The following is a 25,813-nucleotide window of genomic DNA, read 5'->3' as shown; positions in this document are numbered from 1 at the left end:
TAAAGATTTGGCTATTGGCCGAGTTCCCTGGCGGCCTAGTCAAAAAGAGAAAAGACACATGTGGCGTCTGTTGGAGAGCTAAGAAATCTAGCCCTATGCAAAGTTCAGTTGTACAAAAGGAGAGAAAAGACTGAAATACAACAGTTATTTAGAAATCAGTTCAGGAGTTCTCTTCGTGACTCAGCAGTTAACTAACCTGACTAGGATCCATGAGGATGCAGGTTCAATCCCTGGCCTCACTCAGTGGGTTAAGGATCCGGCGTTGCCATGAGCTGTGGTGTAGGTCGCAGATGGGGCTCGGATCCCGAGTGGCTGTGGCTGTGGCATAGGCTGGCAGTTGTAGCTCCAGTTTGACCCCTAGCCTGGGAACTTCCATATGCTGAGGGTGCGGCCCTAAAAAGCCGAAAAAAAAAAAAAGAAAAGAAAAATCAGTTCAAGGCTGCAGTGAGGTAAGGACAATAGAATTCCCAAAGAGGGAGGGGTCTCGAGTGTCCAAATTCACTAAGATAATGAAAAATGGAAGGACATAGAGAAAGATGACCCAGGAATGGGGTTGGGGGTGGGGAGTATTCATTCCAGCCAGGAGCCCAGGGCGGGGGCTGTGTAAGCCAATAAGACCCGTGACCCTGCCCTGGTCCCCCTGAGACCTGGGTTTGCTTTCATTCTCCAAGGAGTTTGTGCTGTTGGCTGCACTCTGTCTCTCCCACCTGGGCTCCAAGCCCACTCTGGATTTATTAGTTTGGATGGGTGGAACTTGCTTTACACCAGGGAAGAATTCCTGGAAGCATAGTTTGAGACTGGCTTTGGGTAAACTGAACCCAATTCTCACTGCTCTGGAGTTACTCAATGTTAAAGGAAACCTTATTACAAAGTAATGGGAGTCCCTCTCCTAACTTAGGTCCCCCAGGTGTTTATTATATGGTTCTTGGGTGTATATGTGTCTGGGGAGGGCGCATCCTTAAAGGCAGGGGCCCCTGTAGTCCTGTTCTTTGATTTCTCTGGCTTCCTGGACTTGACAAGAGTCAGGTTCGGCACCTTATCGTCCTCAGGTCACTGTATTTGGCTGAGACTTGCAGGCACCCAGTTTTCACTGGGCCTTGGTTCATGCTGATCTGGCTGCAGCAGGGGCTTGGGTCCTGCAGGATGGCCAAGGGAGGGACCCTGTCTCCTAGACACCCATGGCTTTAGTCACCAACTTTGTCAGTCACTCCCCTTCAGTGTTCCAAAGGCTTAATTCTTACCCCTCTAAAACCTTTCACAGGCATTAGGCCATTTCACTCTTTTTTTTTTTTTTTTTTTTTTTTTTTTGCTTTTTAGGATCACACCTACGGCATATGCAAGTTCTCAGGCTAGGAGTCAAATTGGAGCTACAGCTGCCAGCCTACACCACAGCAATGCCAGATCCAAGCCGCATTTGTAACCTATACCACAATTCATGACCACACCAGATCAAGGCCAGGGATTGAACCCGCATCCTCATGGATGCTAGTCGGGTTTGTTAACCACTGCGCCATGAGGGGAATTCCCATTTTGCTCTTAAAGCAACCCTGCAAAGAAGACAAGGAAGACATTTTTTTCCCCATTTCGCAGGAGAAGAGGCTCAGAGATTTGCTAAATGCCCCAGAATCAGTGAGCTAAGTAGCAGGCTAAGCACAAGAACCAAGATTTTTTAAAAAAATTCTTGCTCCAGTTCCTCTTGGTCCTATATGCCTCCCAAACTGTTGACCTTCTTCACTTGAGTTTCAGATATTGAGCATCTATTCGAATGGTTTTCCTTGGAAAGGCAGTCTGTTTCTCTGGAAAGATTTGTTTCAGCTGTGGTGCACTTGAGTGGAGACTAGTGGGTTTCTCTTTTCTTTTTTTCAAGACTAGCAGGTTTCTGCTAGAAGAGCCTAGGACATGAAACTAGTGTCTTGGAGACCAATGGGCCCAGAATGCTCGATTTTACACGATGTGAACGTTGAGGCCCAGAGAAGTCAAGCCACTTGCCCAAGGTCACACAGCCAGTTCTCAGCAAAACCAGTTGTGCAGATTCCCAGTCTCATGCACCTTGCTTTCCACCAAGACCCAGGACTCTGTTCTGTAGGGTCCTTGGTTCTGTCACTAGAGTGGCGGGAGACAGCAGGGAAGGCAGGAAGCAGTTGGTTTGTGTCACTCACAGCTGCTTGTGTGGCTGCGCCTGCCTCTCACTCCTTCACCCTGTCTCTCTATCTCGCTGTTTTCCCAGCCCTGAGCCAGCAGCCTTGTCTGCCTCCTGGCTGGGGCGGGAGGGAGGGTTGTGGGCCAGGGGCTTCTCCTCTGTTCATTGTAATGGGGCAGAGGAGGGTCCTTCCCGCCCTGGGCGAGGGCTTGCTCAGGTAGGCTGGAGAGAAGGTACTCCAAGGGGGGGGAGGGGGGAATTTGGGGTGGGAGCCGTGGAACTGGTTTAATTCTGTGGATCCGGGGGACTGGGAAATAAATCACGTTTTTAAAAGACTTTTCTTTTTAAAAGACAGGCTTATTTCTGGTCCACTTCCCATTTTCCTTTGGAAAGAGGGAAGGCCTGCTTATTGGGGGGAAGAGGTGGGCACAAGCTTGGGTGGTTCCATGCTTAGGAGTGGGGCTCAGTTTCCAAAGGCTGGGGGATCTTTTCCTGTCCACCATCCCTAGCCTGCCCAGATGCCCATACCTTAAAGGCCTGGAAGGACATCAGACACTTCAAGCTGATTGTTAAAAAAAAAAAAAAAAAAAAAAAAAATCAACCAATCAGCAAAGACCTTGTGAGCATTTAGTCCAAGTGGGCCAGCGGCCCCCTCTTCTCTCTCCTGGGGGTTTGGAGTAGCTCCCCTTCTCTGACAACCTCATCTCCTGGCCTAGGGGTTGGCAGCCATTGCCTAGAGGCCAAGTCCCAGCCCGCCATGTGGTTTTGTAAATAAAGTTTTATTGGCACACAGCTTGCTCATTCCTCTATGGGTTGTAACAGCAGAGGTGAATAGTCTCAGCAGAGACCATGCGGCCCACAAAGGCTAAATACTGACTCTCTGGCCCTTTACAGAAAGTCTGCTGACCCCCGTTCTAGCAGAACGTGCCTTCCTGGGTTCTCTGGGTCCAGGCGAAATAGTTGCCCTTGGGTTTCTGACAGACAAGAACACCTCCCAAAACATGTCCTTCCCAAGAACCCGAAGGAAAGCGTACAAAGGAAGGAAGCCAGCAGAGATGGAGAGAGGTGTGGGTAGCCTCTTAGCTGGCTCAGCCCAGGGCTGGGTGGGGCCAGATAGTGCTGGAATGGGCCTGGCACTAGGCCTGCCCAGGAGCGTTAAGATGGCCTTGCTGGGTGGCAGCCCACTTGGCCATGTCCGCGGCACAGCAGGAAGAAGTTGCAAAGTTGCAGCCCCAGCAAGATCTGGCACCAGACAACGAAGCCCCACATTTAAAAAAATTCTCTCTCTGTATGTATGTGTGTACATATATATGTGTGTGTGTGTGCGTATGTACACACAGACATACAGCGGAGGGGGGCACCCCATAGCACATGGAGTTCCAAGGCCAGGGATTGAATCTGGACTGGAGTTGTGGCCTACAGCTGCAGCAACACTGGATCTTTAACCCACTGTACCAGGTTGGGGACGGAATTCCTCATCCCTGCTGATACAGAGACACCGTCTATCCCATTGTGCCACAGCGAGAACTCCAAGCCCCACATTTTGAACTCAGACCCACTTGGCCACAGCAATTGAAAGCCTCAGAGTATGTCTGGCTTGTCTTGGCCCTCCCTCCCAGGGTGAGAAATCTGGGCCAGCATTGCTCCTGCTGTCCCCAGGGGCTTCTGACTGCTAGGCCTGGGAGAGGCTCTGGCTATAGGTTGCTTGCCTGTGGGTGTAGTTGCCCAGAGTCCCTCTACCCCCAGTTCCAGCTGACCCATTGTCTGTGGCAAGCATCCCTGGGTGCCAGCATTTTCTTGGTGCTTGTATTATCAAATTGCCATCTGGTTCTTGTCCTTGCAGCTTCAGGAGTCTGATTTTCCTGCTGCACCAGAGCTGATTGAACCAAACGCATGATATATGTCCAGGGAACAGGTTTAGAGACGTTAAATAACTTTATCAAAGGAGGAGACCCTGGGTTTGAATCCAGACTCCAGAAGCTTTGCCAAACCTCTCCACCAGAGCTCCGCTTTGTTGGTTTACAGTGAGCGCTGGCAGAGCCAGTCTTCCCAGTTTGACATGGGACTTCAGCCTGCAGTCAGAAGGTGCCTTGCTGAGCGAGGGAGAGTTAGGTGCTTTAAATGGTGAGCGGCATCAAATCAATACCTGAAGCCTGCAGCCCATATCCCCACAAGAGATGGATGGCATACTGGCTGTGTGACCTTGGGCCAAGTTACTTAACCTCTCTGGTTCATTTTCTTCATCTGCAAAATACAGGGAATACCTTATCATTATAGGTTTAATTGTGCAAAACAGATGCGTTACTAAATGCAATGCTCAGGGTACAGTAAATGCTGTAGAAACATTGCTGCTGTTAGGATTATCGTTACTATCTCTCCTGGCCAGCACTGGGTGGGCAGTCCAAGGGTTTATCTCTCAGACGTGCATCTCCACATTTCCTTCTCATTGTAGCCATGGTAACCAACACTGTTCTCTTTTGGAGGCAAAGAGCAGTTCAGCAGAAGCACCAGCTGGGCTGTCCCAGACCCGCTTCCATTTCTGCATCTGCTACTCTGGCCCTGAGGCCACTGCTGTAAAATGGGGTGAAAAATGACCCATCTCAAGGGGTCATCGGATATAAATGAGCCACTATACACTATAGGTAGACAGCCAGTGTTAGGTGTTCACCCCCTGATAGTCTAGCAATGTTCACACCATTAACGGGGCTAAGAGTGTTTTTGCCTCATTACAGTGTTACCGTGTCACATGTCACAATCCTAAGTTGTTTTAGGTGTTTTGACTTTGTTCCTCCCCCTCGCCAGAGGACAGCTTCTAACCCTCCTTCCACAGATGAGGACCCTGAGGCCCAGATCACACGTGACAGACGGAGCCTGGAAGAGAGTCCCCCTCTCTTCTGGTCACTAAAGGTCCCCATCCTTCCAGGCTGGAGTTGGGCTCTGAGACTCTCTAAAATGAGGCTTCCCTCCATTCTGCCAGGGCCTGTCTGTCTTCTGCAATGGTGAGGGGCGGGGGAAGGGCTGGACAAGATCTTGAGGCCCCGCGCCTGGAGACTGGGCCTGGCCTTGGGCTCTCTGACCCTGAGGTTTAAGTTCCAGGCCCAGCTGCTGAGCCTGCTGGCCTGGTGAGAATCATTGGAGCCAGCCACCCACATGGCTGGAGAGAGAGGTCCAGGCTGCCTTCTCCAGGGCAGCGATAACCCACGGGCCCTGTTCCAGGCGGGGACTGTGTAGGATTCTCTGTGCTCCAGAGGATTCCTGCGTTTTGCAGACACCTCATTATCCCCGTCCTGGCCGGCAGTGTCCCAGGGCCTCTGTAATCACTCAGGCCCACGCCCAGCAGCCTTCCCAGGGCCAGGAAATCACTCCCTCCCCTCCCCCGCCTTCCGCCGCTGCCGGCCCAACGCGGCGCCTGCAGCCACTCGCCGGTGGACCTCCTGCCTGCCTAACGGTTTTCTCTCCTCCTCTGATTTTCCTCTCTCCCGCTGCTGCGTGCTCTCGGGGGGACTCGGAAGTGTGGCTCTCCAGCTGGGCTGAGTCTCCCAAGAAGGACGTGACAGGTACAGCCTGGTGTGCACGTGCGTGCATGTGTGTGAAGCTGTGTCCCCAGCATGCATGTGTGGGAGCCGGTGCCCGCCGGCCACGGCCGCCTGCTTCCCTATGATGTCTCTTTGTTGGCATGTCGGGCGTCATCTCAGCCCTCTCTTGCCCTTCTGCTGGCGGTCCCCTCTGCCTTCCTTTCTACCCTTTTTAGGTCCAGGATCCAGCCTCAGAGCCCTTGGATGGGTGATGACCACATAGCACAGCGCGTAAGCAAATGTCCTCTGGATCCAGAAAGTGGGGGTTTAAATCCTGGCCCTGCCACGTCCTGGCCGCACTGCCTTGGCCGGATTACGCAGCCTCTGTAGCCTCCCTAAGTGGATGCAGTAGCGCCTCACCGGGAGCCTGGCTCACAGGGCTCAGCTTGCGCTGTGGCTACCGTCAGCTTCAACCCCTGTGAGATGAGCCAGCCAGGGATTGTTAATCTCCCCTCAGGCCTTAAACCTGAGGCAGAGAGCTGGTCTCCGACACCCCGAGTTCAAGCAGTGGCGTTGAGGGGTGCGGAGGAGTGTTGTTGCTGTGATGAAGTCATGGCCCCCGGAGCCCCAGGGATCCAGAGCTTGGAGCTGCCCCTGTTCTCAGGGGCCCTTCTGGACCTTGGGCCGCCTGGCCCTCAGGGACTTGGACTGGGCTTGTGCCATGTGTCTGGGCAGAGTTGGGCCAGGAGTCAGAGGCTTGCCTCTAGCCTTCGTCTTACTGGACAATGGCAGAAAAGCCTGGCGAGCAGTGTTCTCAGCTGTTAGGTGGAGATGGTGTCAGAGAAAGGGGTGGGATTTCCAGAAGGCTGTTCTAGAAGCCCCCTCACTTCTAAGACTGACCCTTCTCTCCCAGCCCAAACCTGACCGCAGAGGTGAGGCTCAGGGTTGGGGGACAAAGCAGAGGGGTCAGAGGTCAGGGAGGGAGCACTGGGCCAGCCCCTCCACACACGGCTGTAGACAGAGTAGGGGAGGTGAACATCCTGAGGATGCGGGCGCAGGGGTGCATGTGCAGAGAAGGGAGCCGGCAGAGGACCCCTTGCCTTTCCCAAGCCCCTTGCAGTCATCCTTCTGGTGTTGCCTGTGACGAGGGCCTCGGCCTGAGCTAATCACTGGGCTCCTGTCCCTTTTTCCCCTCTGCACAAGCCAGTGAGCCAAAGCCCGCTTGGCCCACAACAATACATTTTATTCACCACACGTATAGCCTGGCTGCCCGAGGGCCTATGGAGAGGCCGGCAGGCTGAGGCCGGCCTGGGAAGAATCCGTTGTGAGGGACTGAAGGGACCTTGGTGGGACGCCCAAGATCTGGGAGGTCATGGAGAGCGTGGGGAGCCTGGGGTGGGGGCCACGTAGAGCTCTGCTTCTCAGAATGAGCCCAGCTATTTGGAGACAGAGGCTGAGGGGAGGCAGTGTGGGCTGGGGGAAACCAGCCAGACTGGGGGTCCAGGGCTGCAGTCTTGGGCGGGTTGCCAGGTCTCTCTGGGCCTTGGTTTCCCTGTCCGGGTGGAATGTTGGCGAGTTGAGTGAGACAGGAAGCTCCAAGGTAAGGGGCCTGGCGTGGGGGATCCTTGTAGATAAGGGGCCTGGGGCTGCTTCAGCTGGCATCCACCCAGAAGTGGGCCCAGGGGTTCTGACATGGCTCTCCAGGCGCCTGTGGTCCTTGTCCTGACCTGCCTGCTGGTTTTGAGGCTTCAGAGGCACCTAAACCCTTCCTTCCCTCCCCAAATCTCCCGTTTCCTGTTTGCTTTATAAACACTGTCTACAGTTTACACAGGGCATTAACCCTGTCACCTCATCCTATGCTCGGAACAACCTCACCAAGTCGGTACTGTTATTGTTACTGTTTACGGCTGAGGAAGCTAAAGTTCAGAGAGGTTAAGTGTCCTCTGCAGGGTCACAGAGCTCGTGAGGGCAAAGCAGGACTGGATGTTAGACTCTACTGCGATGCTTATGCTTTTGCATCATGACTCTCAGGCAATTATTGCATCCAGTGCCATGACCTAAGACACCAGTGCCCGTCTTACCCTCCTCAGGGGCAACTTGTCTAAAGCACCTGGTCTGCTTGGGGAGCAGTACCCCACAAGAAAACACAGTGCAGGACAGGAGCAAGCACTATGGCCGAGCATCGGGTGGCTACTGGGGGGGCAGAGATGGTTGGCTAGAGGTGGGGCTGACAGAAGGGAAGCCATGCCAAGCAGGGGGAAGAGCGAAAGCACAGGCTTGGACAAAAGAACAGTGTGCCTGGCACATACTAGGTGCTCGATACATGTGTGCCAAATAAATGAATGTCGCCTGGATCTGGGGGTGTGTCAGGAAAGACTGAGCTTGCATTTGGCCTTTCTTCGATAGGCAGCAGGGACCCACTGAAGGTGTTGGAGCAGTGGACAGTCTTGGCTAAAGGCTCATTTAGAAGTTGAAGTTGGGAGTTCCTACTGTGGCTCAGCAGCAACAAATCCAACCAGTATCCATAGGATGTAGGGTTGATCCCTGGCCCTGCTCAGTGTGGTTAAGGATCTGGTATTGCCATGTGCTGTGGTGAAGCTTGCAGACTTGGCTCGGATCTGGCGTTGCTGTGGCTATGGTGTAGGCCAGCAGCTGCAACTCCCATTCGACCCCTAGCCTGGGAATTTCCATATGCTGTGGGTGCGGCTCTAAAAAGACCAAAAAAAAAAAAAAAAAAAAAAATAGAAGTTGAAGTTGGCAGCTAGATCAGGCATCAGGCAGGAGCCAGGGGTCCATCCAGATGGTGGTCAGAGGGCTGCAGGTGTGAGGCAAGGGTGTGGCAGGGCTCTGGGGACCTGCCAGTGCCCCAGCAGATCCAGCCAGGGGCTGTCTGAAAAAGGCACAAAGGCCCACCCCTGGATGTGACCCTTAGCAAATCCCTTTCCAACCTGGGAGGGGCTATCCTCCCAAAGGGGTCTTCCCCTTCTCCAGGCCGCTGCCAAGCCCTTCCTATCTGAAGACAGGACGCTCCCTCCACTGCATCTCCCCCTCCCTTGCGCCGGCTCCCTCAGCCCCCAATTTTCCAGGCCTTGGCTGGGAGGGGATCCAGAGCAGCCTCTGTGGGATGACATCACCCCCCAGCCCTGCTGCCGAGCGGTTTCTCATCTGGATACCTGCTCCCAGCTCACGCCCGCCTGGGCAGCCCTGGGCAGGCAACACCCTAAGAGGCCGATGCCAGAGTGAGTGAGCAGGGAGCCTGTGCATGCTGGGGGAGGGGAGAGCAGCCTGTGTGCCACTGCCTATCTTTGGTGCTCTGGAATGAGAACATTTTCTTAACTTCTACCTGTGTCCTCAAGCATCAGTCTTAAGAAAGCTTGGGCCAGTTTTCCAAAGGGTGGGGCAGGGGGGCCCACAGTGTGTGGATTTTTCCCCTTTGAAATCTTGCCTCATATTTCCTTGGCTTGCATTAAAATGAGCCGCTGTCTCTCCATTCCTCAGCACCCAGTTTGTCCTCTCTAGCAGCTTTTGGCACCCCCTCCTCCCTGCCTCTGTCTCCCCATCCCCCGTTTCTGCCTTCCAGAGTTGAGTTGTCTAGTTTTCCTGAATTTCAGAGGTGGGGTCCCGCCTGTATTGGCTCAAAGCAAGCCATTAAATCACTTCATTCTGTAATCTGCCCATTCATTCATTCGTTTCGCAAACAGTTTACACAATGCCTGCCCCAGTGGGCACCGTAGTCTGGTCAGTCGGTAGATGCCACGGGAGTCCATGAGAATCTTGCCCTCCAGTCTTTATTAAGCACCGACTCTTTGCTAGCTGTGTGTGGGGTGGGACAAGGCAGGGACTTAGTCTGCCTGTGCGTGAAATGGGGCTCTACCCAGGGCCCAGGTGTAGGGTTGTTCTGAGCCTAAGCTGAGATGTGGTTGGCGCTGCCGCCCTGGGGGAGCATCATCTGGCCTTGCTTAGGATTTGAAAGCTCTCTAAAGCTGGACAACTCCTGTCTTTTGTTGGTAGCCTGAGTTTTCCTTTCCTACACACTGGAAAGGGAGCCCCTGTGTCCCACAGGGCAGGGGCTGGCCCTTTTTATACTGGGTGCACCTGAGAAGTAGCCTTGGCCGCAGAAGCACTGCCATACCCCCGCTTGACCACCACCCCCCAGGCCTCAGGACGCAGTGGGAGGTGGTCCCTGACAGCTCCGTACCCAGCGCTGCCTCTCTTCAGCTGGCAGGGGCAGGCCCGGATGCTGGCCACATCTGAGTGCAGAGCCAGGCCGGCCCTGCTGCCCAGCTGTTGGTTGCATTTCAGCCTGAAATACAATCCTAGCTTTGGAGGGGCTGCCTGGGGCCGTGCGTATGTGTATCCATGTGGCAGAATCCCTCCTGGGTCTCCAGAGGGCAGAGCTGGGGCTGCAGGGTCCACACGTCCTGGGAGAAAACTGCCAGGAGCTTCCATGGGTTTTTTCCCCCTCTGTTGCCCCTACCCTAGGTTGGATGAAGCCTCAACCACAGAAAGTTCCAAAGATCTAGGCACTGCTTCTCAGCCTGGCTAATGCGAATCACAGGAGAAGAGGGGTGTCTAAAAAATGCCAGTGAAAGCTGCCTCTCTGGGGGTACAGCTCAGGCACCAGTGGTCTTTAAAAGCCACCCAGGCCGTCTTGTGGGACCAAGTTGAGGATCATTGTGCTGGGAGAATGGGATGTCTGGAAACAGAGATCAGAGGCAGTTCTGTAATGGAAAGAGAGATGAGCTTGAACCTCAAACACTGTGAATTTGCTTCTCGCCAAAGCAGCTGTGTGAGCTGGGGCAAGCCTCTTGTCCTCTCTGGGCCTCTGGTGTCTTTTGGGAAGTGGAAAAGTAAGAAGATTGTTGTGAGGATAAAATGGGATGGTGTACATGCCTGGCGTAGAACGTTTGCCAAGTTAGACTCAGGCATGTAGGGAATGTAGCTGCAGGCTGGAGCACTCAGGGGGCCGTGTGGCGCCTGGGACCCTCCCAGCCGTTTCTGTAGCCAGGCAGGCAGTGTGAAGCCCCTAGCCTTTCAGGAGGTAGGTAGATGTGTACGGTGGTGCCACATAGGTTTAGATGTGTACTAGGAATGCCCTTTGCAAGGGAGCCTGGGGCGGGGGTGGGGGTGGTGTCTGGGAAGGCTTCCTGTAGGAGGTGACTGGTGGGTCCCTGGTTCATGGATCCTTTCAGCTCCTAACAGGTCATGTGTTGTCTTAGGTGCTTTGTCTCCACTGCACCCTAGTGGTGGTAATAGGCTCAGAGAAGTTTAAGACTGGGTGCCCATCTCTAGTGCCACACAGTCAGCAAACCAAGGTGGGCACCCAGTCTGTCCATCTTCCAGCCCGGTGTTTGCTAATGGAATGTTGCCCTGGTCCAGTGGCTGAAGAGGACAGAGAAGTTGCTTGCTCCTGGGAACCTCTGGCTTCCTCCTGCTCAGCCCCACCTTTTGACCCCTCAAACTGCCAGGAGAGAGCGGCTGGAGACTTTCTGGAGCCTGACCACAAGCCCTAGCAGAGCTTAGAGGCAGAGGGAGGCTGAGTCGGTCTCCATGTGGCCGGAGCTGGCAGCCAGGCTGGATGATGCCCCATCGGGAAGTAGGGCTGGGCTGCTGACCTGAGGCTGGTCCCCAGGCACCAGGCCCTTGTGCTTGGTGGCAGCGCCTTGGTCAGCCCAAGGGGTAGGAGCAGAGCCGAACTTGAGGAAGAGTTGGCGGGGGGTGGGCTGGGCTCTCCGGCGCTGGCGCTGGGACTTTCTTCTTGGGTTTCAAGTAAACAGTCTCGGCCCTCCTCCCCTCCCCTGCCTCCACCCCCGGCTCCTCATTCGATGGGTCTCATGTGTTTCTATTTAAGGGCTGCGAGTAAACCCCAGTGATTGGCGGCCTCAAACCCTCTTGACTTCTCGCCTGGGCCCGGCCTGAGCCGTCCTCTCCCGCTCTCTCCCTCTCCCTCCCGAGGGGAGGACTGCTGACTCTTTCTCCGGGTTTACAGGGGTTGGGGGAGAGGCCCGGGTCCCCCTCCTCCCCGCCTGGCCTGTCCTCTCTCCTCTGCTCTGGCCTCAGCCCCCATGGGCCCGCCTGCCCGCCTGCCCTCGGCCCTCCCCTCGCACCCCTGCGGCCGAGGGGTCCAGAGAGCCCACGTCTGGCCCAGGCCTCTCCTCCGACTCCCTCTCCCTAGTGCCGGGCTGTGACTAACTCACCACGGCCGCAGGCTCTTTCCTCTGAGCTCCTTAGGCTTCTGTCTCATCTCTGCCTCTCTCCCTCCCTCCCCACCCCCTCCACTGTCCCCTGGCTCTCCATGTCCCCCGGTCCCCGCGGCACAGCGGGCCGGTGTGGGGCCCTGCTATATGGCCTGTCCTTGGGGCCCGGCGAGCTGCGAGCCCTGGCTGCGGGCGGCCCCTCCGAGTGGCGCTGGCGACCGAGCAGCCTCCCCCGAGGCCGATGGACAGGGGGCGCCCTGGCCGTGGGGCCATGGCCGGCCGCTGGCTCACCGCGTGCTTTCTGCCCTCGCCAGGTGCCGACACCAACGCCGAGCCCATGATCCTGGAACAGTACGTGGTGGTGTCCAACTATAAGAAGCAGGAGAATTCGGAGCTGAGCCTCCAGGCCGGGGAGGTGGTGGATGTCATCGAGAAGAACGAGAGCGGTGAGTGCTCGGCGGGCGGCCGGCCACTCGGGGTTTCAGCCGGACTGGTTTTTGTTCCTTCCTCCTCCCCCACCTCTGCAGCTATACGTTATTTCCATCTGGCGGGGAGAGGGCCGAGGAGGCTGAAGTTTCCCCTGTTGGTTTGGGCTGCAGGCCAGAAGTTTGCCTGGTGGTGGAAGAATGTCTCCACCGCTCAGGGTAATTAACCAGCTTGTGTTAATGCAAGACCAGGGTGGCAGCGTGGGCACAACTGTCCAGCCCACGTTCGGGGTCCCTGTGCCCTCTGAGCCCCAGAGGAAAGTAGCTCCCAGTTCAGGGGCACCTACAGCAGCTTCCCCCTTGGGGCCATATTCCGAGTCGGGGACGAGGCAGGGGTGGGAGGACCCAGCTGGCTGGTGTGGAAGGCAGGCCATGACGTCACTGTGGGGTCCAGGGTCCTCGGGCGGGTTGTTTGAGGAAAGGCCAGGCCTGTGGAGCTTGGCTGGTGTCTGGGCGGTGAGCTGACTGCCTCCTGCTGAGCTGAAGGCCGCCAGAACCTGGGAACAGGGCCCAGACGGGGGGATGAAGTCAGGTTCTGGGGCCAGGAGGGTCCTGCAGCAGCCACTCTGTCATTGGTAACCGAAGCTTTGTCTTGTCTGGAACCGGGCGGATGGCTGTCCAGGGGGCCGTGGGTTCCTGGGTTCTCACTGAATGGGCCCCGTTGCTTCTGGGCCCTTGGCGGCAGCACTCTCCCAGGTGGAGAGATGAGGGCCTGAGTCCATCAGTCTGAGGAACAGGTCTGTGCGACCCCTGCAGGGCCAGGGCTAACTTGGACGTCCATCCATCAGTTTGCTCATGGCCCGTGGGGGCTTGAGTTGATTCCTGGAGTGTCCTGCTTTGGTTTCGGTTTGCTGTGGGGCAGGCCCCCTGTGCATAGGAGCCTTTCTGGGCTGTGTTTGGAGGACACTCCCAAGGAGGAGGGGCCTCTTCTCCTTTTCCTGCCCCCATTCTGCTCCCTTCCAACATACTCAGCTCTGAAAGGAAGGCAGGCCAGAGGATGTCTGTGTGTGTTCTATAGACAGAATCATTGAGGCACGGAAAGATGGAGGGAACGTGAGTCACCTGAAAAACAGAACAGGACGGGAATGTTCCCGGGCCCCTGATTCCTGTGCCTGTGGGCAGCAGGTAGCTTGGAGATGCCAAGGAAATCCCAGCAGGCCTGGGGTGTTGGGGTGGTGGCTGAGCTCAGGCTCCTGCTGGAGGAGACTCAGGAACTGTGCTTTCTGAGGACAGGGCTGGGATGCCAACAGAGGCCTGACTCATGGCCCTCCTGGGTCCGGAGTCCTCACAGCTTGTTCCCCTCACAGGGTTCAGATGCTGCCCTTGTGCCTAGAATCATCACCACATGGCTGGCATCTGCTGTCCCTACCCAGCAGAGCCATATCCCTAGCACAATGCCTGGACCCCTCACCCCAGGTGCCCGCACAGGTCTCCTTCCTGCACGGCTTGGCCTTCAGCCTCTGTCATGGTTCCAGCCCCACCTCCCCACCTCTAGAGAAGCTGCACCATCAGAGGGGCCTGGCTCTAGAAACCCTGGGCACCTCAAGAGCCAAAGGAGGTGCTCACTAATGGTGGGGTTGGAGACACCCATTGAAGAGAGAGATGTTTGTTTTGGGACTCGGCGCCCGAGGAAGGTGTGCCTGCTTTCCATAGAGGATTAGGGCTGCTCAGAAGTCGAGTTCTGGCTTAGGGACCCTCCTGCCTTGTGTCACCAGCGCAGCTACATATCCTGGATGTACCAGCCACTGGCCTGGATGACAACACACAGGAGACCCGACAGGAAGTCACCTGTTCTCAGACTCCGTCCCATCCCACACTCCGCACCCTGAGGACACTTGGAGTCCTGCCTAGGAGTGGAGGAAGGAGAGCCTTGACAAAGCGGGGGTTCTGTGGCTGGCCTGGAAAGGTGTAAGGCAATCCCTCCCCTGAGGAGTCCCCTGTGGCTACTGGGGGAGGGGGCTCAGGTACCCTGATGCCCCAGAGCAGCCCAGCCTGGCACACCGACCCTCTGAGGGAGTGGCTGTTTCTGAAAGCAGGATTCTGCCTGCTGCCTACCCACTGGGTGGCTTCAAGTCACTTGATCCCTCTGGACCTCAGCTATCTCTCCTGTAAAGTGGAGACAGTGTAGTGGCTGCTTGGGAACAGGACCTGGAGCAGGTGATCCCACCCCCCACCCCCAAGCCCTCTCCCTGATCTGAACTCTCTGGCTGTGAGACTCCATGGGCCCTGGGGGTTGGGTAGACAGAGCCTTTCCACTTTTCTGGGGGTTTGTATCTTTGCCCTTGGTGGACACAGCTGCTCAGCAGCAGGCGGTATGCACAGGGGACCCCAGTGTGCTGTGTCCACCACCCAAACCCAGACTGTCTCCTGCCATCAGAAACCTCCAGATGCCTTCTGGAGTGTGCAACCAGCTTAACCAGAGAAACTAAGTGGGTGGAGGGAAGAAAAGAAGAGGGCCAATTGCAGATCCTTGGGAGGGTGGTTTCCCAGTTCAAGGAAGCAGGCTTCTGACGGTGGGGGAGGGGAGGTGTGTTGTGCATCCTACAAACTGGCTTTGGAAGGAGTGGTGAGTGAAGCTTTTGAACTCTGGAACAAAGACCTAATTGTGATGCCTTTGACCTTGGGACATGGTGGGCGTGTTGAGGCATTTCCACTCAGATTGTTGGGGCAGCAGCCCCAGTTAGCACCACCCTGCTTCCTGGGGTCTTGCCTTGCCCACTGGGAGCCAGTACTCTGCCTGTGTCCCCTTCTCACTCAGCTTAAAGTCCCTCGAGTAGAGTGTCCATAGAGGGACCAGCCACCTCTGGCTCTGCTTGCTCACCAGAGCCCTCTGGCAGAGATCACAGCCAGCAAGGGATTTGGAAGTGTGGTTGTGCCAGCACTCTGTAATCTCTTTAGTCTAGGGAGAGATGTGTCTGGAAGGCAGTCCACTCAGTAACACCAGGTCCAGGCCATGCCCCTTCATATGCATCATTTTACTGGAATCATGGATCGACCCCACACAGTGGAAGGTCCTTTAACCATTTTGTGGCTGAAGTAGCAGGCTAAGAGGTTAAGCCAGTTCCCTAGCTAGAGTGCCAACAGCTAAGAGCTCTCTGTTCTACAGAGGAAGTATTGCCATGGGTAGATGAGAATGGACTGATCCTTGGAGGGATGTTACTGAGCTGGTGATGCTGGGATTCGGGGACAGACATGGGCTACTTGAGATGACCTCAGGGTTCCCTGGAACATTGTTGCAGGATGGCTGTGCCCCTCCCTCCAGCATGCTGCTTGTAGATAGTGGGAATTCTTGTTACTTTGAACTTGGAAATAAGCCACAACTAAGAGAGTCTGAGGAGGGCAATGCACATCCATCACCAAGGACAAACTATTCCAAGGGACGTAAGTGGGCAGGAGTCAAAGACACCACGGTGATAGGACTTGAGTGGCTCCAGGGAGAGTGTTCTTGATCAAACAGTATGGCTGGGGCCCAGCCAGAAAAGGTCTCTCTCTCCAGTGATCAACAGGGACAAATCTAGCAGAAAGACTCAATGGCTTTGTTAGCATTGCCAAATACTGTTGCCTTTGAAAACCCCTCCACCCTTGATATAAACAGCAATGCCTGAGATGCCACCTTTGTAGGACATTCTTAAGCCTCAAAGACCACATTGGCTTTACCTTCCAGCAGGCAAAATCTGTCTAACTTCTGGCAGAGCAGTGATGGCAAAGTCCCAGATGCTCTGATTTCTGTGTTGAGCAAAGCTGCCTCCAACTTTCCAGGATGGTTTCCTTCTCTCAGGACAAGGGGGGCCAGGAGAGGGTGTGGGAATATGAGTCAGAAGATGCTCATTCTTTTCCTCCCCCAGCTTTCCTTCTCTGAGTCTTTGTTTCTTTCCTGGCACTAGTGTGATAACACCTGGGAATTCTTATACTTCCTTGGAGCTACATAGCTGCAGGACTAATGTAAAAGCATTGTATTGGCAAGGAATTTGGAGCTCTTGGTCCATCCAGGTGAGAAGTTGTACAAGTGAGAAAACTAAGCCTTGGGAAATTTGAGAATCTTTGGTCCCCTTCAGAGTCAGTGCTTTCGTCCCATTTGAGTTGTTGAGCTGAGGACAGACATCCAACTCAGACTTTTCAAGAGACTATTGAAAGGATTCCGGAAAGTCTCACCAGAACCCAAGGGTGGGAAATGCATCCCAGCCTCACAAGGACTGGGAACCAGAAAGCTGGCATGGAATAAAGCAACTACTCTTCTCTCTCTCTTGGGTACCATGTGGATTGGAAGCCCAGCTGTGATCTTGTCCTAACTGCAGACCAGCCTCCCTTCTCTTCTTCCTGTTCATTGGTTCACCTGCTGTTGGTTGGTCAGGACCAAACTTTTCAGTCAAGATAACCACCAGCAACTGACAGTGGTCCCTGGTTTTCTGAGTTTAGAATTTGATGTTTGAATCTGATTGGTTCCTGGCTAGCCAGTGGATTAGCAGACTGTAGATCAGGTGTCCAACCATGGGCCAATCAGCTATGTCCGGGGAAAGAGTCATGAGGTATAAAGATGCTGCCTGGCCAACCTCTTCAGTGGCTATTGGAGCACAGATTTTAAAGAAAGGAGAAATAGGGGGCATAAGGTATCCGAAAAGATGTCGGCTGCATCTGCTTTACTTATGTAGCAGCCGTGTGTAGTGGAAAGAGCAAAGAATCAGGAAACCGAATATTAGGTTTGAGATCTAATGCTACCCAACAGTGTGATGTAAGCAGGAATCTATTTCCCCATGAGTATAAGAGAACAGTGATGCTATTACATCGGTTTGCTTTTTTTTCCCCCCAATTAGAAGTAACTGTTTATTACTTGACAAATATCTTTATCAATAAGACAAACTAGTAAGCTTTCCTCTCAAATTTGTGTTTATCATAATGAATATTTTGTGTTGTCAAAAAGGATGCATTCTTGGGAGTTCCCCTTGTGGCTCAGTGGTTAACGAATCCGACTAGGAACCATGAAGTTGTGAGTTCGATCCCTGGCCTTGCTCAGTGGATTAAAGATCCGGCATTGCCATGAGCTGTGGTGTAGGTTGCAGACGCAGCTCGGATCCTGCATTGCTGTAGCTCTGGCGTAGGCTGGCAGCTACAGCTCCAGTTAGACCCCTGGCCTGGGAACCTCCATATGCCACGGGAGCGGCCCTAGAAAAGGCAAAAAAACAAACAAACAAACAAACAAACAAAAAAAGATGCATTCTTCAGCCATATATTTTGTGAGTTGGAATCTTCTCAGCATTGAAGATACAGCTATTCTGTTACTTAGCTATTGTTTCATGAACATTGTTGTAACTGGTTTCCCCTGGGCTTTTTGTGAGTGAGAAATACACTATATATACTTTTCATTTATTCACTCATTCATTCATTTAACAATTCTTGAATATCTCTTGTCCTGGGCCCTGTGCTGACCGGTACATACCCATAATATTCCCTTTATGGAGCTTAATTTCTAATTGACGTGAGCATGGTGAGTGCTTAATGAGTGGCCTGCATTGTGAGACTAGAATAGCTCTGCAGTCTTTCTGATATCTTAAATGGACTTCTGTATATCTTCTATGTCTTTTACTTAGGTTATGTGCTTACTAAGGAACCAGCTGATTGGTTAAGCAATATCCCGGTAAAGACGGGATAGGCTCTTTCTAGAAAGGTAGATTTATTGCAGTCTGCATTAAGTGAACTAACACTCTTAACCCTGTAACAGCCTTTTAGGGTGTGGTTCTGATGAGCCAGTCCCCATTTGGATGTGGTGACTGGTGCCCATGAGGTCCTGTCCCTGCTGACAGAAAGCCTCGGTCTCAGCTCTTCTAAGTACAGCACCTCTATGTTCTGTTCTGTCCGCCTAATCAGCAGTTCCAAAGTCCATCCTGGTCCAAGACTGTCTCTGGCGTGCAGTTGTTACCCAGTTCATGAAGCTGGCTAGAAGGCAAGGGGCCAAGAAGCATAAATCCAGGAACAGAAGTGAGCATCCTAGTCCTGCCTTGGGTCCTTCAGGCCAGCTTTAGCCACCCAGGAGAGAGATGGCTTTGAAAATGAGATTGCCCAGTAGTCTAGCAATGAAAAATCTGGGTTCAACTTGGATAAACCTGGGTTTAATCTTGATTTGGCACTTACTAGTGGTGACCCTGGGGAGTTACTTGAACTCTAAGCATCAGTTTCCTTACCTTCGTTTATTGCAAAATGGCAATAATTGTACCTACAGCTATAGGGTTAGCATGTGCTGGTTTGAGAGGAATTCAGTGCTTAGTGCAGGGCCTGGCACCGGAAGCGCTCAGCACATGAGAAGTTGCAGGTAAGACTGCTGAACTGGGGCAGCTCTGCCACAAACTGACCTTGGAACACACAACTGGTCAGTTGTTCTCTTGTGGCCTGAGTGTCCCCTCCTGGCTAGAAAGTGGATGGCTTGCTGGTGTCTGAGGATTCTTCTCTCAGCCCCGACAGTTTGTGAGGTGGGAAGGGAGCTTACTACAGCAGGAGACATGCTGGGAACCAGAATCGCCCCCCTGGAGCCCTTGAATGGCAGCTGTCCTTGGTCCAGCCTGTGCCAAGAAGAAGGGTTGGGGATGAATTCCCCTTGGTGACCTAGGAGTAGACCTCGTGGATCATTGGGCTTCATGAAAGGCTGGGGTCAGGAGAGGCCCACCCAGGATAGCCTCATGCTGGCTGTCACTCAGTGGCTGTGTTGCACAGCACAGAGCTGAAGCCAGAGGGCAGGGCAGGGACATCTAGCATAGTCTGGAAAGGCTGCCTGGAGGCCTTAGAGCTGGGTTTTGGAGAGAGGGGATTGGACAGGCAGAGAGGAGAAGGAATTCCAGCTCCTCTGGAGTGGAGTGTCCACGGGGAGGCTGGGCCTGTTGGGGCTAAGACAGCAAGACAGATGTGTGGTTGCCTCAGCAGGTGTGTCCTGACAATAAAAGCAGAAGTTGGGCAGCAGTCGTTGGGGAGAAAGGATGGGGCCCTGCAAAGTAGGTGAGCAGGAGAGGAACCTGAGAACAGTAGTATTTGAAGCAAGCAGTCCTGGCTGAGGAAGGTGACTGGGGCAGGTGTGTCCTGGACTGGGAAGAGCGCTTCCCTGGAGCTAGATCTGCACAGGCTGCAGTCAGGGAGGCATCCAAAGGCCTGTTAGCCCTGAGCTCTGCCAACCACCTGCCTGGAGCTGCTGTCAGGCGCTCCCTCTGTCACCTCCACCTGCTCAGCTTGGGCAAATGGAGTGGCCGGTCACGCTGACCTCACATTAGCTCTGTGGACCTACCGTGTTCCAAGGCCTTTCCTTGAATAGTTATTTCTGAGCAAAAGTATGGTTTGGTGGTGACCTTGGAAATCCAGCTGAAGTGCCAGAGTGACACTAGCTTATCCCAGCCTCAGCACCAGGGCAGCACGTGGCCACCTCCCCTTTTGAGGGGCAGGCAGTTTACACTGCATCTGTGCCTAAGCATCTCAAATGCTGCATTTCCGGGTTTGAACACCAAGGGACCAGTTGAATCCCATACTCCCCAGACCCAGCAAGGCAAAAGTCTATGCAAATGGAACTCACACGCGGTAGGGAAGCAGTCACAGGTAAACAAGGAAAATAAGTCTAGATTTTAAATAGTGGAATGCAAGGAAAGTTTTGTCCAGATATATGCACAAGAGTGGGGTTGCTGGGTCATGTGGTAGTTCTGTGTATAGTTTTCTAAGGTACCTCCATACTGATTTCCATAGTGGTTGTACCAATTTACATTCCCACCAACATTGCAGGAGGGTTCCCTTTTCTCCACACCATCTCCAGCATTTGTTATTTGTTGACTTATTAATGATGGCCATTCTGAAAAAAGAATATACGCATGTAGGTATGGGCCAGGTCATCACCTTACTGTGCAGTGGAAAATTGACAGAACACTGTAAACCAGCTGTAATGGAAAAAATCAAAATAAAAATGCAATGCAGGAGATAAGCGGCCACTATGATAGCAAAGAGAGGAGGTGACAGAACAGAGGCAAAACCAGAGACCAGTTGCTGTGGGAGAGAGGTGGTGGGTGAGGACAGAGAAGTCGAAACCGCGTGGTCCCAGGCCAGGGCACACTGTTCTGGGTGGCTGACCACCGCACCAGTGGGAGTCTTGCAGCACAGCCAGCAGGGGACTCCACTTCCCTCACCAGCCACACCCTGGCCTCAGGCTCCCGGAGCAGGCAACACAGGAGACCCTCCGCCTGCCCCAACACACAGACACATACATAGCCTTTGTCCCCAAGAGAAGTGACAGGCCTTGTGCAGTGCCGCAACGTGGGGCGGAACTCTCCACACAGTGGTTCCTGCACTCTTATGTAACAGATTTCGCCCTGGAACAGCGGCACTTTCTGGGATATAATTTGTCAGGACCTTTGGGAATTTGGGTTGAATAATTTCTGCCCCTTGTTCTTTCCCCACATCGCCCCATGGCCGTGTGATATTACACACAGTTGGGTTTTCAGTAATCACTCTGGTGGATGTGGGGTTTGCCCTCGGTAACCACTCTCATCTCTATCAGCATCTTTTCAGAATCCATAACCTCATCCCCTGGGTTCCGGGTGCTGATCTGGACTCCCTGGCCTCAGTGCAGGGGGGGCGGGGCGCAACAGCCAGGGCGACCCGGCTAACTGAGTGGTGAAGCCTGGTGGGAGCCAGTGTTCCCTGGGGTTCTCCATCCTAGGAGCTGAGCTGTCAATTCCCAGGAAATGGAGGGAAGCTTCTGGTGCGTGTAACCCCCAGCTTCATTTCTATCTGTATTTGCAATATTCTGAATGGAATTATGGCACCACTGTCCCTTCTTCGTCAGGCACCCCTCAGGCTCATGCTAAAATGCATCTGCCTGCCTAAGCTCTTTTGTCGGACTGGATTGTGGGGAAGTGGCCCGGGCACCGTGGGAGGTGGGAGAAAGCCAGACTCAGAGAAAGGGTCCGCCAAGAACTGGCTCCAGAGTGAGTGCACCTGAGGTTGGTGCGCCGTGATAGCAGATCCCTCTCCTGTTACATCTGCTGCACTGGCATTGCCACAGGCCGCCCTTAGATCACTGTGTCCCAGAACCTTGTTTTAAGGGATGTTCTAAGTGCAGTGGCCGGAAGCCTGCATGTTTTCTGAAGTCTCATGCTAGAGGGGTTATTGGAGAGGTCAAGGCCACCTGGAGAGCAAATGCCTGCTTATTATTGCCAGCTCGTAGGGAAGTGGGAACATTTTTCAAGGTGACCTCTTTCTGAATCAGAATATTTTATGTTGTACAGGCTATAAAAACCGTGTGATTTATGCAACATCTTGGTAAGAAGGACGGCAGATGCTGTCATTCTCTCCATCCCAGGTGGAGATTAAAGCCTAGAGTGGTTAAGGGACTTGCCCCAGACGTTGCACAGCTGGGAGGTGGGGCGTGGATTTCCATACTCTTTATCCAGTGCTGTTTATCCAGTGTTTAGAAATCTGGATGTTTGCATTTCTTCTCCCTGTGGATTTTACTTTTTTGGAAAGCCAAACCCTAAAGTGCTCTGCTGTGAATTCTCCAGGCCACAGGGAGCAGGAGAGCAGAGGTCAGTCCTGCTGAAGCCCCAGCTGGGGTAGGAGAGAAGCTGATGGGTAGGGCAGAGGGAATGTGAAGGGGGAGGGGGCGTTCGTTAGTTCAGTTTCCTGCAGAAGAGTTGTGTGAGTGTTGCAGCATTTGGCTCAGGCAGGTCCATGGGGCGAGGCTGGGCTGGATGGGTGGATGGGTCAAGGTCACTTGGGATCTCCCGCAGAGATCTGCTTACCAGGACTGAGGGTCTGAGCAGAGCCTGGGCTGTGCCTAGGGGTTGCTAGGCAGGGCCCCAGCCCACTATGCCGCCTTCTCTTTGTCCAAATAGATCTGTCCTGGCCCCTCCCCCAAGCCCACATGACCCAGCGAAGAGTTCTATGCTTCTCCTTCCCCCTCCCCCAGGTCCTTCAGCAGTCCCAGCCCTGTCTGAGTGACATCCTGCATGCAGGCGCTGCTTGCACAGGATGCCTTTTGCTCATTCAGGTGACAGAGCACCTACTGTGTGCCCAGCACTGGGGTGCAGCAGTAGACAAACAGCAGTCATCTCTATCGTCTGATCCTTGGAGGTGACAACATTCTAGGGCTGCCTCTTGCCTGCAGGGTAAAGGTCCAGATGCAGTGGGTCTGTGGTGCTCCCATCCAGCAGAAAGCACAGTGGGCTTGAGGGGGCGGGAGGGCGGGACCAGGAGGCCCAGTCTGCTCCGCAGGCCGTGGGCTTCCATGCACCATGTCTCCTTGGGGGGGGGGCGGTGCCTGGGTCAGTGGTCAAGGAAGTCTCCTGGAGAATGAAGGCCTTGAACCAGGGGCTGAAGGAGGAAGGTGCTCCACGCTGAGTGAATGACACCTGCAAAGGTGTGGGCAGTGGCAGGAACAAGAGAGGAGACATTCCCCTAGCGATAAACAGGCTGGAGCAGCGCGTTGAGGGCCTCGAGGGTCCAGTGAAGGAGATAAGCTGAGGGGGATATTTCCAACCATCTGCCTGAATCCCTCCCTTGACAGAGGAGGAACAGAGGCCTGAAGTCACTTGCCTAGTGTCCCATGGCGAGTGAGTGGCAGGGCTACCACGTGGCTGGGGACCGTTGGTGCAGACGTAGCCATTCGCAAGATGTGCTGGCGTCTCCTAGCTCCTTCGAGGCCACCCAGGGCTAGGTGCAGTCAATCTGGCCTCTCCCTGCCTGAAGCCCAGCTTGTCCCCCAGGTTGTGGGGGTGGTGAGCCAGCTCTTCAGCTCCCCATCCTGGGTCCCTCAGCCTCGTGCTAACATAGCTGGAGCCTGGACACAGGCAGAGCAGAGGCCGGCAGATTGTCCCCAACCCCGTGCATTCAAACAGGCTCCTTTTTCAAGTGAGGTACCTTTCCCCCTGTGAGGTCAACTTCAAACACCCCGACTTGAATGCGGACTCCCCCTTCCAGCAGCGCCACTTCCCTGTCCAGGGTGGGACTGTCCCACTGGCTGACTATAGGTTTCTCCCAAGTCCAAGGTGCTGCTTCCTTGGCCCCTTTTGTTCTTCCCTCCCCACCAGGAAAGTGGAGGGATTGCTGTTGAGGTTGGCTGGACCGCCAAGCCCTGTGTTTCTGAACACTCTGTCTCTTCTCGTTTGTTTTCTGTACTTGTAAGCGATGCCCTCACAAGGCCCCAGCCTTCTCTGCTCAGCGTGCTCATCATCTATTGACTGAGTCAGAATTCAGGCTGTACCCACAGCAAGGCCTGGGGGCCTGGGCCCTGCACCAATGCCTGCATGTTACCTACAGGCTTCTCCCCAGCCTGGCCAAGTGACCTCCCCGTGCCCTGGGGAGCTTTCTGCCAGTTCCAGCCACCTACTTCTTGCTTGAGGCATTGGGCCAAGGTGTTTCCACTGGGTGCTGGACTCAGGGTGTCATCTTGGTGCGCAGGGCAGCCCTTGTGGGAGGAACGCTAAGCTTTGCCTAAGAGGTTCCAGGCTCAGCCACCCACTAACCAGGTGACCTCAAGGCAAGTCCCTATACCTCCCGAGCATCTGCTTTCTTCACCTGTAGAACGGAGGTGTGGCTTGGAGTGAGGACAGTGGCCAGGACTGCTTTCTAGATACCAAGCTCCCTTCTTCCCCTGACCATCAGGCTTTACCAAGCCATGCAAGAAGCAGGCCTTTCATCTTCATAGTTCCAGAACGCCTAAGATCCCCTCTAGCCCCTGGGCTCCAGGAAGAAACCAGTTTCAGCTTAGAGGAAGCAGGCAAGGGGAATCTGACCATGTTGGCAGCTTTCAGGCAGCTCCCCGAGCTGCCAAATGGGTCACTGGCTACAAACTTCTGGGTTTGTAATGATGATCACAGGGCCCGTGGGCTCCTGGACACCTTTGGAATGGGCTTCGTGAGGCCAAATGCTCTGCAGATTAAATTTCTGGAGAAAGAACAGCTGAGAAATAGTCTTGAGCTTTGCTAAGCCACTTCTGTGCTATGGCTGTGAAAGGGGTGTGTGTGTGTGTGTGTGTGTGTGTGTGTGTGTGTGTGGTGTGTGTGTGGTGGTGTGTGTGTGTGTGTGTGTGTGTCCCCTCCCCTAATGAAAGGGAGCGGGCAGGCAAAAGAGGAAGATTGTCCAATCCTGAGCCTCCCTCTCTCCTTTAATTTGCATCAGCCAATGGGAGGGCTGGCGCTGCTGTGTTTTCCAGGCTGGTGCTGGTAACAGAAGGAATATGATTAGTGTTGTGGAATTTCATGGTAGGGGTTGGGGGGTAGCTCCCCCCCCCCTTTAAAAATAAAGTAATGTTTTGAAGAGTTGCCCTGGAGAACTGCTAAAAGCAGAGAGGCCGACAGACGTTTTTGGTCATGTCAGACGAGGACAAGATTATCCAAGTGAGCAGGGGTGTCTCTCTCCGTCCGCCGTGCTGCGGGGTTCCAGGGCCCTTCTGCCAGAAAGCAAGCGAGGGGCCCGTAATCACAAACAGGCCGGGATCAGTTACAACCCAAAGTATTACTTTGGACTCTTGGCTTTGATGGAGAAGAATGCAGTTTTTCTTGCCCCTCCTCCCCATCCTTCTCAAGTTAAACAAGATCTGTGAAAGCAATCGCTCTGGGACTTAAAGCGAGGCCAGTATTCAAGCCAGCACAGGGTCCTGAAGGCCCAGCGTTAGGAGGGTTACACCAACTTCCACTGCTTTGGGGGCAGGGGTTTTCCGGGCCCATTTGCTGCCCCTGTTCCTCCTGGAGGTGAACTGGAGAAGCCCATTTTCCCCTGAGTCTGTCTTGTCTGCCTGGGACACCCTTAGCGCCATCCTGCCTGGCAGCCAAGTGTCCTGACCCTTTTGCACACTATGTGGGCATTTGCTGCATGTTTGCCTTGTACCTGCCTTGTACACGGTTTCATGGGTGGGGTGGAAAAGGCTTAGCACATTGGAACAGCCCCTGACCCACCTGTAAAGATAACAAAATGATGGGCATTCTCACCCCTCCTAGTCCCAACCCAGACCTGGGTGGGTGGGGGTGGGGTCGGGGCTGCTTCCCATCTCCCTCCCCTGGTCTCAACCAGCATCTCCTAGGCAAGCATCAGGTCACCTCCTTCACACTTGGGTATAAGTAATAGTGCTCCCTGGAGTATTGACATTGTGAGGGGCCTGCTTCCCCTGGGCGTTGGTAATGGGAGGAGAACCAGGAATGCAAACGCCTGGACCTCATTGCCAGCAGAGCCAGCTTGTAACTGACCATTCCTCGGAGGAGAGAGAGGGAGCTGATCTTTGCACAGGGGGAGGGAACACCAAGGCTGCACCCCATCCTCTGGTTTCCCAGCCAGCCCTCACTGTGTCCCAGACCTCACCGCACTGCTGACACAAACTTGCCTCCTTGGACTTAAAAGGCTCCCACTTTTGGTGGGGCCAGGGCATCTTGTCAGTGCTGATGTGGCAGCTAGGAGGTAGATTCTGGCCTGCCCTCCACACCTGCATCTCTCAGCCCCCATGGGGCCGTCCCACCACCTTAG

The 25,813-nt window shown here is 54.2% G+C and overlaps 1 protein-coding gene across 9 annotated transcripts in view; it reads left to right on the top strand.

The window, feature by feature from the left end:
* Positions 1–25,813, top strand: part of SH3PXD2A (SH3 and PX domains 2A) — a 261,793-nt gene that overhangs the window by 189,677 nt on the left and 46,303 nt on the right. For 4 of the 9 annotated variants that reach the window (XM_021072762.1, XM_021072764.1, XM_021072765.1 and 1 more), the window contains 2 exons: positions 5,653–5,697; positions 12,167–12,298. In XM_021072762.1, the coding sequence (XP_020928421.1) occupies positions 5,653–5,697; positions 12,167–12,298 (177 nt within the window). Of the gene's footprint in view, positions 1–3,519; positions 5,698–8,905; positions 12,299–25,813 lie in introns of those variants that run through there. The other 5 variants (XM_021072763.1, XM_013983700.2, XM_021072768.1 and 2 more) reach the window with 3 other exon arrangements.

Source organism: Sus scrofa, chromosome 14 (genome assembly GCF_000003025.6).
Source record: "Sus scrofa isolate TJ Tabasco breed Duroc chromosome 14, Sscrofa11.1, whole genome shotgun sequence".
Lineage (NCBI taxonomy): Eukaryota > Metazoa > Chordata > Mammalia > Artiodactyla > Suidae > Sus > Sus scrofa.
This window is presented reverse-complemented; position numbering and strand designations above follow the sequence as displayed.